Here is a 14,741-nt window from a genome sequence, read left to right on the forward strand (position 1 = left end):
GCAGCCCATGTAGTCTAGGTATCCTAGGATGTTCAACAACAAAGTATTGGAATAACTCATTTGTAATAAGGCCCATGCTTTTACAGTCTTGTAAACACATATAAATATTCCTATGTATGTTATAGACAATTTCTATATCTACCTTTTCATAAGCTTCATTCTCCAGCATTGCAAACATAGTAGTAAAGTAATAACTAGAATTCATTACGACAACAGGACCTCCTTTATCAGAAGGTCGTATAGTTATTAAATCATTCATTTGCAGTTGTCTCAAAGCATTCCTCTCTCCCCTACTTAAATTACAGTAGTGTTTAGAATTATTTAAACCAATATCATTGTAAATAGTATTTTCAAATGCTTTGAGAAAAATCTCAACATTAGCTGGTAAGTGCAGCACAAAAGTGCTGTTACGTTTAAAACGATTGACTTCTTGTTTTTCAGTGTCTACAAATGATAATTTCAGTGCTAGATTGTGTGTAAACATTCTTACTGCCAAAACGGCTTCACTAATGTCCATATTGTCAGTAGGTATAAAATTTAGACCTCTATTCAGAAGTCTTAGTTCATCTTCAGTTAGATTATGTTTGGAAATATTCCAAACTAAGTTCCCTGATTCCACATTTTTTTCAGGGTACGTACCTGTTGTTGACTCTGTCCTTCCTTCCGTTTCTGCCCTCGTTGATTGTCCTGGTCTATTGACCTCTTTTTCTCCCTGGTCGTATTGGTAAGGGTACAACTGGAAAAGCCTGATTCTGTAGCTTATCCAGTTGTATTTTACGTCGTACATCATTGTTATTACGAGCCAGATATTCACTGGCATTTACTTGTAAAATATCCAATGGCGCTTCCATAGGTGTTGAATAGACCGACAATGGCGCCTTGGGAAACGCTACCATCTCAGTTAACACACCATTCTCCACGTTAATATCACCGCTAGCAATGCCATCAGCCTCGTCAGGCATTGCATTCACTTCCTGTTTTATTTCCTGTTGCTGTCTAGTGTTAGCGTTGCTGCCGAAAGCTCCACCTGCTGGATACTGTGCATTCCGCCTGGGTTCAATACGATTTCTGGCATTGGTGTTATACTCTTCAGAATTTGTAGTGTTGTTCTTTGGCCACATGAAGACGTTCTGCTTCTCAAAATCATCCAAGTCTCTGGCCAACTTCTTTCTCTTGTAATCAAGCAGTTTGTTCTCATATCGTAGCACACGATCAACCACCTCATGCATAAAAAGTTCTGATGAATCTTCACCATTAATACTATATAACTCATTCTGCTGTTCAATCACTTTGTTTCTCAATTCAAATTCTTGTGGTTGAAAGTACTCTAATAGAAGTTGCAGATATGCTTTACTTGCATTCAGGTTAATCTGTTGCCACTTAACTAACAGATCTGGATAAGCATTGCCATATGTTAAGATTCGTAAGCCACGTGGGATCACATTATAATTAAGGCATGCTTCAAGGTGATACCTTTGGCATTGCAGTCTCTCTTAAATTTATAGATGTTATTTTCAATGTCTCTTTTTAGATTTTTAACAAGTAACTCATATATATATATATATATATATATATATATATATATATATATAAAAACCTAACCGATATAAACTAGGCATATCAAAGTGCATATAGAAAAAAATATATATAAATATATGTGTCCACTATGTAAAAAAATGCATGCCTTTGTGCATTGTAACAGATGATCTAAAAGATGCTTAAAAAGTACTTCCCCTTTTTCTTCTTTTTTAAGTACTTTAAGAATTCAGTTAAAAACACAAGCAGTGTATATGTTAATTGGAGCATTATAAAACACTGAAATTCACAAGTGTGAATTAAATTTTGTTAATACTTAAGTGGTAGATCTTTTTAGCTTTGATGCTTTCATTTTAGTGCTGGCATGAGTGACATGTGATCGTTCATTCCCGGGAAGGTGCAGGCATCTAATCTAAGCTGCCATATCATCTTCATAAACTCAAGCCTGTTCTCCCAATCTCCTCTTCTATCACTGTGGGCAACCTGTTCAAGAACCCAAAACTTAAAATCAGCTTGGGCATAGGCCATAACATGTGGAAATAGGGCATTGGTTTCCTTCTTCCTATTTGTATCGTACATGTGTTCATACTTTGCCTCAAATTTGTCCTCCTATATTTGCCAGTATTGTTATGTTATATTGGGAAATGCATTTTGTTTTTGGTTCAGTATACAGGGAGTCTGTTCTCAGATATTTTCACTTTTTGGATGACATTTTTATTGTACGGAAGGGTTCACGCAAGGTCATTCTCCACTTCATTGAATACTTAAACTCTGCTACACAATTTCTGGTCTTTATGGACGAGATAGGATGGAATGAAGTCCACTACTTAGATGTTCTTATTCAAAAAGATCTAGTGAATAATAAATTTACATCTAAGGTTTACAGGAAATTTTTCAAACTCCTACTTGCACTATCAAAGTAATCATCCCTCATTCCAGAAATGTAACATTGTTAAGGGGCACATGGTGAGAGTAGCGAGGATGACTTCCAAAAGAAACAAACTAACCTTTGAGTTGGATTACGTCCACTCACTTTTTTTGGGGAGAGGATACCCTGACAGTCTTATTACCCCTATTAAGGAACAAGTTTTACAAGGTTGGGGGACGATATATCTTCCCCTACTTCAAGGGGAGGCTCCGGTTATAACCGGAGGACACACTAATTACACTTTTCCTGAAACACCCTATTTAGTTATCACGTATAGCCAGGATATCTGGTGGATTAAGAAAACAATTAATAGGGTTTGGGACATGTTCAAGAGAATGCCCAGTAGGTTGGACATTTTTAATAAACATCCTAGGTACAGTTTTAAGAGGAACCCCAACCTAAAGGAGTTACTAGAGAAGAAAATGGGTACAACAGCTAAAGGGACCATTGGCAGAATCAGTACATTTAAGTGTGGAAGTTGCTGCCAGTGTATGTTTATGGTAAATTGCAAACAACTGGAGATCCCAAGTATCCCGTTAGATTAAGGGCCTCTGGATACTGTAGCTGTTATTCCAAGGGAGTTGCTTACTTGGCATACTGTACATCCTTTTGGGCGTTTTAAGTCAGTAAAACCGAACAAAATTTGAGGCAACGTGTCTATGAACACATGTACGATAGAAGTAGGAAGAAGGAAACCAATGCCCTATTTCTACACGTTATGGCCTGTGCCTAAGCTGATTTTAAGTTTTGGGTTCTTGAATAGGTTGCCCACAGTGATAGAAGAGGAGATTGGGAGAACAGGCTCAAGTTTAGAGAGATGCTATGGCAGCTTAAATTAGATGCCTGTACCTTCCTGGGAAAGAACGATCATGTGTCGCTCATGCCAGCACGAAAAATGAAAGCTTCAAAGCTAAAAAGATCTACCACTTAAGTATTAACAAAATTTAATTTACAGTTATGTGGTTCAGTGTTTTTTAATGCTCCAATTAACATATACACTGCTCATGTTTTTAACTGAATTCTTAACTCTTTTTTTCTTCTTTTTTTTAAGTACTTTAGTACTTTTTAAGTATCTTTTAGATCTGTTACAATGTACAAAGGCATGTATTTTTTACATAGTGGATACATATATTTATATATTTTTTTCTATATGCACTTTGATACGTGTAGTTTAGATTTGTCAGGTTTTTTTCATGTATTTTTTTTTTTTTAATATATATATATATATATATATATATATATATATATATATATATATATATATATATATATATATATATATATATACACACAATTGTTTGATTACAAAATTGTTTGATTATACTGTGTGCTACTTGACCTCATGATGGAAGAGCCAATAGGAAGCATGGACAACATTTAAATTCTGGTGATAATTACCAAACTATGATTCTGAAGAAGTCTCCTGTAAGGAGATGAAAGCGCTAAGTCCTATTAAGCTGTTTTTGTTTTAAACTTGTAATGTTTTCGTCTATGGTTCCTGTGTCGTTTGGATTAAAACTTTTTTTTTGAGCTTTGGTGGTGAACCCGAGTATTTCTTGGTTTTGTACTGTGGAGGCATAGCCTTTATTGAAACCCTGCATTGTCAGCCTTTTTGCTTGTTGTACTAGTGTTCTTGAACATGTTTTCTCCTGAAGGAAGAGCAAACCTGTCTGGTGGGCAACTGCCATTAACAGGCTTTACAATAAGAGGAAGAAATTGCTGTCTAAGAGAAAGAGGGAGAGAGCCCCAAACTGGAAACACTCTCTCCTTAGCTTAAACAAGCAAATAAGACTCCTTGTGAAGTCCTCCAAAGCTAACTATGAATCCAAATTAGCTTCCTCAACAAAGGACAACCATCCATAACCTAAAAGGAGAGTCTCATGATTTATGCCAAACTGATCGTTAATGATACCACATATACTGAGCCTGTGGGCATTGCTAACCTGTTAGCTGACAGGTTTTGTGAAAACTTCACTCCTCTTTACCTGCCACACTTACCCCAAGACATCCTGACCACCTGTCTTATACCCTGTATCTCTAAAGAGCAGGTCATAACTGCCCTCTCTAAGGTCAAAAACACAGCATCCATGGGACCCAGGCTGTGTCATACATGGGTTCAAACAAGAATTGGCAGCACCATTGGGTACTCTTTTCAGTCATAGTCTAAGCACTGGCTTCATCCCAGCTGAATGGAAAAAGGCCACCATTATTCTCTTGTACAAAGGTGTTTCTTCCACTGACCCCATAATAGACCTATTATCCTGACTAACCTTATCTGCAAGGCCATGGAGAGAATCATCATTGACCTCAACAAAGACATTGGTAACCTACTTGGCCCTACTCAATTTGGATTTTTCAAAGGGAGATCTTGCCTGTCAAAACCTGTGGAGTTTGAGACAGTCGCCAAGGCCCTTGATGAGGGGAAATCGGTGCATACAGCGTACCTAGACTTGGCCAAGGCTTTTGACACTATCTCCTACTCAGGCGTAATTGATAAACTCACCAAGCTAGGTATCAACCTGTATATCATTAGATGGGTTGTTAACTGGCTCACTGATAGAACCCATATAGTCAAAATAGGGGAATTCAGCTCCAACAGCAGGTCTGCAACCAGTGATGTTTTACAGGGATCGGTCCTGGGACCTTTACTGTTTGGACTGTATTTCTCCGAAGTGTAAGGTAAAACTGAAGGTCCTGTGGCTGACAAAGTTTGCTGATGACTGCAAACTGAGAGCGGTCATATAATCTCCAAACAATGTCAACATCCTACAAGATGGTCATACACAAGCAAATGATTGGTGCCAAAGTCATGGCCTTAAACTCAATGCAAAAAAAATGTGTGCACATCCTTTTCGGTAACGGTGGTGTTCCTGCTAACTACCACATCAATAACAACACCCTAAGTACACACTCAGTGGTGAGAGACGTGGGCACACAAGTTGACAACAACCTTACATTTGATCACCATGTCTCCACAGTGGTAAGAAGAGCATTCTAATATTGCTCATCTCATAAGTAAGGGCATTGTCTCCAGAAAAAAAGAAGTTATAACCTCCCTGTTCTCTTGCCTCATCATGCCAATAATTGAGTAGAATGCCACTTTTGGTATGCATCTTTCCAAGTACCTGCAGCAATTGAAGAAACCACAAAGGTTCTTCACCAGGAAAATTCAAGGTCTTCTTCAGCATCTTTCCTATGATGATAGTCTGAAATCACTGCATCTTTATTCTGTTTCATACAGACTACTTCGAGGTGATCTCTGCCTTGCATATAAGGCAGTCTATGACCCTACTTTATTGGAAATGCTGCATATCTGTAAGTCAAATGGTACATGGGTTACTCGCTCTAATGGCCCTAACCTGGTATGTAACATTAATAGAACTAGCTGGAAGGACAGATTTGTCTCTCAGAGGTTGCCACACCTTTGGAACAGACTCCCGCTTCATGTTAAACAGAGCACCTCTTTGGCCCTTTTCAAACATAATCTGGACTATTGGGTGAGTAACCATAAATTAACCCCAAAGGTCCCACCTATGTCCCTCTTGGACAGGGATGATAGGTGCTGATTGTGGAAATAACGGCTTGTAAGGACCCTAGGGGTCAGTAGCCTAGTAACCTCCTATGATCATGTATTACAAGTGCCAATTTTGGAATGTGTTTTGATGCAATGCATCCCTGCTAACCATCCATGTTGGTAAATAAATCCACTTATTTTCCAAAATAGTTTTACTCCTATCTGATGATCCTTTCAGACGGTGTATCTCAGTGACTTTGCAAACTCTTTGCCTTTCAACCATGCAGATTACAGTTTGCTTGAATCTGACTGTGCCTTCGCACTCTGGATCCATCTGATCATGCTCAGCTCTTTTTGTATTCAACCTCGCCCAAGATATTTACTTGCTGTAGTGACATTTTGACCAACAACTTAAAAATGTTGTTTTTATGCGCACTTCAACTCAAGTTGTCCCCTTGGTGAGAGAGTGCTCTGTATATTTCCTCACCATGAACAGTGAATGACCCCATGTGCTTTGCATACTCGATGCTTTGAACAAGCTGTCACTTGGGACATTGCAGTCAGTCTGAAATCAATATTTTACCTTTTATAGCTGTTTTTTCAACTGTTTTATTTTTTTGCAATACTCGTACACTCTCAGCTCTTAGGAAGTTATGGTGCTCACAATGTAGACTTCAGCTGTTTTCAACTACTATTTCATTTTTGGAATCTGCTTTTGCTCTTGTATTTGCTAGTTTTCTGCAGTGCTGCTTCTGTCCTTGTCACTGCATTTGTTTGCTCCTATCACTGAGTCTCTGCTTTTTACACATCTTGACAAAGTATGGTATTCACTGCACAGATGTCTGTGGTGGTTAGGTCAAGAAAGTGGGCTGTGCCAAGAATCTTGTTTTAGCCATGGACAGTATAGAAGTTAAACAGCTTAATTAGTTTTTATAGAAATGTTTTAACAGCCAATAAATGTAATAGCTTTTACATATGTACCAGTGATACAGATGCACAGGCAGTTTGATGCACAAAGATATACCTGTCTTAAATTATCATTCTGAATAGTTTTGTGAATGATCATATCCTGTTACTGTGCACAGGTACACACATTGCATGAAATATACAGAATTTGCATTCATAAATTGACTTTTGTAGAAATGTTATCTTTGTAATTTTTTCAGACATTTCTCTCTGCTTCCATGTTCATCAGTGTTTGGCAACATTGTGTTTGTTTCTGTCATTGAGTTTTTGTGTGTTGCACATCTTGGCAAAATGGTTCATGTTTCCACATCTTTTGAATACACATTTATAACATGGCTTCTGATTGCTTTTTCTCCTTTCTCATTCTGTTGCTACCCCGGGCTTGTTGATCTTGGTTTTAACAGTAAGTCTTTATTTATTTGATTTTAACTTTGTAATTTTTTTTTCTGTTTGTATATTAGCACATTCATTTAAATATTTGTTAAATCATTCTAACACAGCAGTCAACTGCTCAACTCGTCATTTTTATACCACACACAATTCTGTCTCTCAGGAGAGTTATATTGATTATCAGATTTTTAGCTTTCCACTGGTTCCTCAGTTCAATTGCAGTTTCAATTGGCTCTTGGTTTCTTGTGAAAATATATTGTTGAGGTCACATTATTTCTTTGCTCATAGTATAATTTTTCTGTAGTTGTACATTTTTTTCTTCTGCAAACAGCTTAAATGTCTTACATAATTTAATCATGTTGTCAGCAGCAAAATGGAAAACAAATTGCTTCTTACACATCTGTGACTTTTTACTGTTTAACCTATAATCAATACTACTAAGTTCAAACTTTTGTTCCCAAGCCAACCATTTTTTTAGGTTTTCTTGTGCTATGAGCTGATTTGGTGAGCTCAAAAATGTATAAATCTCAATTTGTAATTGGTTTTCTTTACTTGTTGTCTCTTCTGTTTTGTTTTTATAAAATATTGCCCATTGATGTAACAGTGGAGTTGCTATCACTTGAGTTTGTAGGTTGTAGACTCTCAGATCATTGAGAATGAGGCAAACCTAGCTCTATTTACAGATCCCTACTGAAACTTGTGCTTTTCCGGTCTGACACTTGTGAAGTCTGCAGCACAACTCAACAGCTGTGAAACGTAATTAAGAAGATGATCGCAGCATGCAGGTTTTTAGTATCTTTACGCTGCACTGGCTATAGGCATATCTTTGTAACAGAAGTGTACCCATCCCCTCCCAGAATGGATTACTTTTAGCATTACGTGATGCATCATTACTGTACATCATACTGCCCAAGGAAATTTTGCCTTTATAGCCCAAGGATAATAGCCTCAAGGCTTTTTCCTTCCAAAATATTGGGAGGCCTTCCTGGTAAAGGGAAACTTCTGGGATTACCCAGAAAGAAGGGGTGAAAGCCCTCAGGAAGAGATGAGATGAGAATTGAGCCACCAAAGACCAGTAGTGGCTGGTTAGGCCGGGGTCGTGGTGCATACATTTATTTATTTTATCAGTCCATCCATTTCTACCAATTTACCGTAGAGGATTAAGGCTGTGAGCATACCTCTCAACTGTACAAATTTTCAAAGAATATCCAGATTTTTGTCTCATATATTTGGCCTTTTCCTCATAAAGTCTTCTGTTTTCTGGCAAATCGTTAGGATGATCTAATGATTGAAGTCACTAAATAGTGACATACATTTGAGTGTCACATTTTCTGAAGGATATAAAGTGTATGCTAACACAAATCTTTTTATTCTAGCAGCTTTCTAAATTTATAAGAGTAATATTTAAAATCCATCCAAATTTATGGTCCTTTTTTCCTTGAGCTAAGAGGTTGAGAGGTATGGTGTGAGCTGCTCATGAACTTCATGTAGTTCTAGGTTTGATTCTGTCAGTCTCATTTTGACACTTTGTGGGCCTGAGCAACTCTTTTAACCAGAGACTGTATAGCCAGGCCTCCTCTAAAAGAAGCACTTGTGTTGAAAGAGATTATCCTGCTATCAAGATAGTTAAAAAGAATTGAATAAAATGAATACTTTCAAAATGTCCCAGCCTGATACAGGAAGTACAGTTGAAATATATGGCTACAAATTAATTTTAGAAAACAATTTGTGCAAAATAAAATTAAACTACACCATAGTAAAAATATGCCTTTACTACCTCAAAATACAGCAAAGGTTGTGTGGGTCTGTGTGTGCGTGTGCATGCTCAAGCACACACGTGTGTGCAGATCCACTACCTTGGAAAGTCATTTTATTGATTGACACACTTTTATAACAAGTAGTTGATTCTTTCTTTGAATTTTTAAATAAACGATGCTGCACTGGGGAATATTCGCTTATCACAGTCCTGCAACCTCTGACTTTATTACATACCATATATGCACACACACATGCAGTCACTACCCTGTACAGCTCTTTGGTGCCTCATCACCACATTGTGACACTTAACAGTTGCAGTGCTTAAGACTGGCTACTTTAATACTGAATTAAACAAACAAATATTGCAACACTATGCTTCTTAGGTTCACTTAATGTGAGCTTTGGTCATCATCACTGGTCATGTGTCACCTTCGGAATGTAGCCAAGTGAGCAGTGTGTGTCCGCTGCACTTTGGATACAGCCAGCATGGTTAGATTCTTAAACTTTCTCTGAGAGTGCATCTGAAAACTGTTGTTCCTAGTGACCCCTGTCTTGTTAATAACGAAAATGTTACTGTAAGAATTACATTGCTGGTTAGAGCATCATTTTAGTGCATGACTGTAAAGGTATGCTTTGACTTTACTATCCTAGAATAGTGGCTCTTAGATGTAAGGAATCTCCCAAAGATTGTGTTATTTTAGTGTATCATGTCTTATGTGCAACAATACGGCACTACAATCTTACCTTTCTGTTAGATTTGGAACACAAGAGCCAAGGCAGTATGTTGGTAACAAGCCTTCCTCAGTGAGCATAGATGGGAGTGTGTTTTTTTTTTTTTTTTCCAAACTAGCTAGGGAGATTAACAGCCTTTTCTTTAATGGTTTATTGAGCAATGGATTTATCTAATACTGTTACGTACTCTTCTTTACAGGCTGCAGTTTTGCTCGGCTATGGCGTTGTCTATTCCGAGAACCCTCGGAGAGTTGCAGCTCTATAGGATACTACAGCGAGCCAACTTGCTATCCTACTATGATGCTTTCATCCAGCAAGGAGGAGACGATGTCCAGCAGTTGTGTGAGGCCGGAGAAGAAGAATTTTTGGAGATCATGGCACTCGTAGGTATGGCCAGCAAGCCTCTGCATGTTCGTAGGTTGCAGAAAGCACTGAGGGACTGGGTGACAAACCCCACTCTTTTTAACCAACCCCTCACTTCATTGCCTGTTAGCAGCATTCCCATTTACAAACTGCCAGAGGGCTCACCAACTCTGTTAGGTCTGCCTTCCAACAGCTATGAAAGGACCAACAATTCCCGGGAGCCTCATGTCAAAGTCCCAAAATGTCTAGCTGCCACGTGTGTGCAAAGCCTCGGATCTGGAAAACCTGAGGGAATGGCGACATCCCCTTTGCAAACTAGTAGTGACAGCAGATTGTGGCAGAGCCATCACACTACGGACAGTGAACACAGCCTTTCTCCTGCAGAGCTGGTTTCACCAGCTTCTCCAAAAGAGACGCCTGAAGTCCTGGATGCAGCCGCTGTTCTGTCAGTCATGGAATGTGTAGAGCGTATGGTGCCGAGTCTTCCCAAGACTGACCCAAACGAAGTGAAGGAACTACTGAAAAACAACAAAAAGCTAGCAAAAATGATAGGGCACATCTTTGAAATGAGTGACGAGGATCCTCACAAGGAGGAGGAGATCCGCAAGTATAGTGCGATCTATGGGAGGTTTGATTCCAAAAGAAAAGATGGAAAGCATCTCACACTCCATGAGGTATAGTAATTGTTAGTCTTGCGTTTTTGTTTTACAATTGTTCTCGCACTGCTTTTTTTATATAGCTTTTCATAAATGTACACATTAGCTTGTTCTGATGTTTAGGACACTGACTGGAATGAATCAGCCCTTGTCCTTTAGAGATGGACTGTGCCTTCTCCCCACAGCATGTGATGGCCTGTAGTAACTCCCAGGCCAAATCTGAAAAAGGTCAAAAGATTAGTGCTGTACCCAGGTTAACAAATGCAAATAAGTACTTGAATAATTTAAGTTATAATAGGTTATGTATTTACTTTGGAGTGTAGTGGGTTTGCAGCACTTTGGTGACAACTATCCTCCTACCTTCAATGAAGCCTGCCACTGAATTTCATGCAATGATTAGACACCCTTGAGTGATGGTCTAGTAAAAGATAGATGAAGGAAAGGAAATGGGGGATTTGATCAAAATGCAGTAAAACAGACTTTTAATAGTTAAGTCAGCAAGAATAGTTGGTGATATAGAAATGGGTAACTGGGACAAGAAAAAAAATAGGAACCTTTTTAAGTGCAGATGTAGTTTAAATTTACATTTGTAATATTAGTTTACACAAGTTGCGTAGCAAAGTCTTTTCTTCCAGTGCCTTACTAAGCATCACGTTATATTCATCATGTAACATTGCAGTATAATCACAGATGTTCTATATTACAATTCTTTGAGTTTCCTCCAATTCATAATGCATTCTTTTCACTTAACCTTTAGTCACTTTTTTCTTTTACCTATACTACACTCTTGAGAAATCCACAAACCCAAGATTCTGTGCTAAATTGCAGCAAAAGACATATTCCATTGGATGCAACCAACTACCCTATCAGGCACCAGTTCCACTAATGTCCATTGTCTGCATAACTCCATTTCCTGATTTTGCCTGACTGCTTTTAAAGTTTAGTATTTTACTCCTTAACTTATAAGCACTGCAGTTTTCTCATGAGCTTATGTTGTAGTTTCATGCTTCACCTACTTCTGTTTTCTCTGTTGAAGGTCAAAATTTTTTTTTACAGCCATTGTTAGTGAGTTGCTTCCTGTGCCTTTGGTACAGGGTTTAATTCTTCCACCTTCATTTTCCTACTGTGCGACTCTGAACAAGTCAAACAGTGCTCCCATGTCATCCTTGAAAAAGGACAATTTATCCAGTGGGCTTTACCCGGTCAGCAAGTAGGTTCTCTTAATACCCACCGTTATCCTTTCTTTGTCATATCCTAGCTATCTCTGAGTTTTTCCAGTTGTATTCCAGTCCTGCATCCTTTTTAGAGTTGTCCCTTCACCACAGCCAGAGTCCCTTGTACATCTTGTGCTATCAAAATACAGTCATCTGCAAAAATATGAAAAAATGTCTCATGATCAACTCCCCATCAGAAATCCAAAAAAGAGTTCTCTAAGGATAATGTACCTGCAAAAACCCAAAATGGTTTCAACTGCAGAATAATGGGTGCAGGTACCCCACAACAATCGAAGCCAACCAGTCTCAATAAAAGTAGAATAAACACCTTTATTCAGTGAAGAAAATCGTAAGCGCTTTCATGTCTACACAGGACGCTTCTTCAGACTTAAATAAAACATCAACAATCAAAGCCAACCAGTGTCAATAAAAGTAGAATAAACACCTTTATTCAGTGAAGAAAATCGTAAGCGCTTTCATGTCTACACAGGACGCTTCTTCAGACTTAAATAAAACATAAAAACTTCAAGTCATTTAAATACTCAAACCAATAGCTTCATCAGCCAATAAGAACACAATCTAAGTCTTAATTGGTTCTGAGATCATTCAAGATCATATACAATCTAATGACACATTAAAATATATCAATAATTCCTCAAATCTAAAGAATGAATAAAAAGGTTAAAAAGTTTTGTTAAAAAAGGAAGAATTAGTGCTTCAGAGCTCGGTCTAGTAGAAAGGGTTGGAGACTAATCCTGTCATTTAGACCATGACCTGTATCGGCTTGCAATCTAATAATCCATTTGCTTTCTTCCTTCTCCGTAAAATTACCAATGTTCCCCGTCCTCATTGTAGGATAGATGAGTTACAAAGCTGAAAACTCAAAGGTGTGTGTAGTATAACATGACACATCTGTAAAATATAATGAAAGAGAAAACACGTTTCGAAAAACAACTGTGATTTACTATATATATATATATATATATATATATATATATATATATATATAGCATTCATTTTATGATAAATATTGGCATTTGTTACCAGATGAGAAATGAAAGCATTAAATCATTTAAATCAGAAGGGCAGACATCTTATTTAATGTAATGGAAATTGGCCAGTAACATTTCAGATCCATCTTTTTCCCCCTCACCTTGCCTGCACATACCTTTTGTGCAGATTTTGGGATTCTTATTTTGATTTTTTTCTCCTTTATGTAATCATAAAATTGGATATTTGTCTTTACTCAACCATGTTTCCCTTCCATAGACTCTATATATTCCACTCTGTGCAAGTAATTCTTCTTTTTTGATTTCACTTGTATGCTTCATCATGTGCCATGCCTACACCCTCCTATACTCATCCATCTCTCCTTACCATTCCTCCTGTTTCCTTTACTTTTATATAGAGTTTCATAAAAATTGCCATTAGTTCTCTGAGTGAAATATTACCTAAAACATTTTATATATGCAGAAACACATGTATACTAGTATTACTGCATAGTTTGAGATAAATATCTATGCTTTCTCACATCCATACCTCTCAACTTCTTAGAGCAAGAAATCTGGACAAAGCTGCAAGTAATGGAGAGACAAAGACGCAAAAATAGAGACACTTTTTAAATATTTTTCTTACAGACTTATAAAGTTGCTAGAATAAAAGGTTTTGCATTAGCATGAATTTTCAGAAGGATATGAAGTCTGAAACTGAATTGTCTGCCATTATTTTCTGACTTCAGCCCTCAAAGATTTGACAGTGATTTGCCAGAACATCTGGACAGTTGAGAGGTATGGTCACATCTGTAAAAGAAAAGGAATTATCACAACTGTTAGCAAGAATTCTGTAGAAGTTTTGAGTAATGATAAAACTTGTATGTAGCATTCAGCTGACCTTTTAAAATTAGTAACATTATTAGCATTCATTATCAGGTGACACATGAAAAAAATGTTACCATTTAATTGAGAATGTTGGTTATAAATTTTAGGAACCTGCTGAATGTAAAGTCCCAATAACATCTGTTTCTTTCACCATTAATAGTGTTATGCCAGGACTTCAGAAAACAGTGTACTCTATGATAGTGTGCTCCTATTCTTTATCAGTTACCCTTTTCAGCAATTTATATGTACAGCTGAAAACTTGTTCTTAATTTTTTTTACTTTTTCTTATCAGCACATTTTTTTTGTGTTGGCTTTTCTTGTTGTATCAGCACAGTTTCCATTTTTGTTCTTATTCCACATCTTCTGAGATGTAATTTTTGTCTTCTATAGTTGAGTTAGTGAACTTAGTTATGCTGGGCGTATTCTTTATTAATTTGCGTCAAAACAACAGACTTGTTTGCCTGTAGTATTAATTGACGGTGTCTGTCTTGTGTACTCTCAGCATACTGTTTTTGTTATTTCTGGGGAATTCCCTTGGCACTTCTTATGGCTTTGCTTGTAGTCTGTACATTGTCTTTAGCTACCTCTCTCTCTCTCTCTGTGTAACCTGTTGAATATTACAGAAGTCATTTGAAGTGATGGTTGTTTAAAGGGTGCCATTGTCAGCCCTTATTCTTACCGTTACCCCAAATGTGGTAAATAGTTAATCGAGAGCTGAAACTGCTGCCTGTATAAATGTGGGACATACCAGTTCTGTCACTGCAAAGCATGAGTAGCCATTTGTGGGAACTGTGTAGTCTGTGCTGT

The 14,741-nt window shown here is 37.5% G+C and overlaps 1 protein-coding gene across 2 annotated transcripts in view; it reads left to right on the plus strand.

Moving 5' to 3' along the window:
• Positions 1-14,741, plus strand: part of NAB1 (NGFI-A binding protein 1) — a 324,965-nt gene that overhangs the window by 25,908 nt on the left and 284,316 nt on the right. For both annotated transcript variants that reach the window (XM_044075187.1, XM_044075188.1), the window contains exon 2: positions 10,024-10,861. In XM_044075187.1, the coding sequence (XP_043931122.1) occupies positions 10,043-10,861 (819 nt within the window). In that variant the 5' untranslated portion in view covers positions 10,024-10,042. The remainder of the gene's footprint in view (positions 1-10,023; positions 10,862-14,741) is intronic.

The sequence above is a fragment of the Protopterus annectens genome, chromosome 6.part0 (genome assembly GCF_019279795.1).
Source record: "Protopterus annectens isolate FY-2018-M chromosome 6.part0, PAN1.0, whole genome shotgun sequence".
NCBI lineage: Eukaryota > Metazoa > Chordata > Ceratodontiformes > Protopteridae > Protopterus > Protopterus annectens.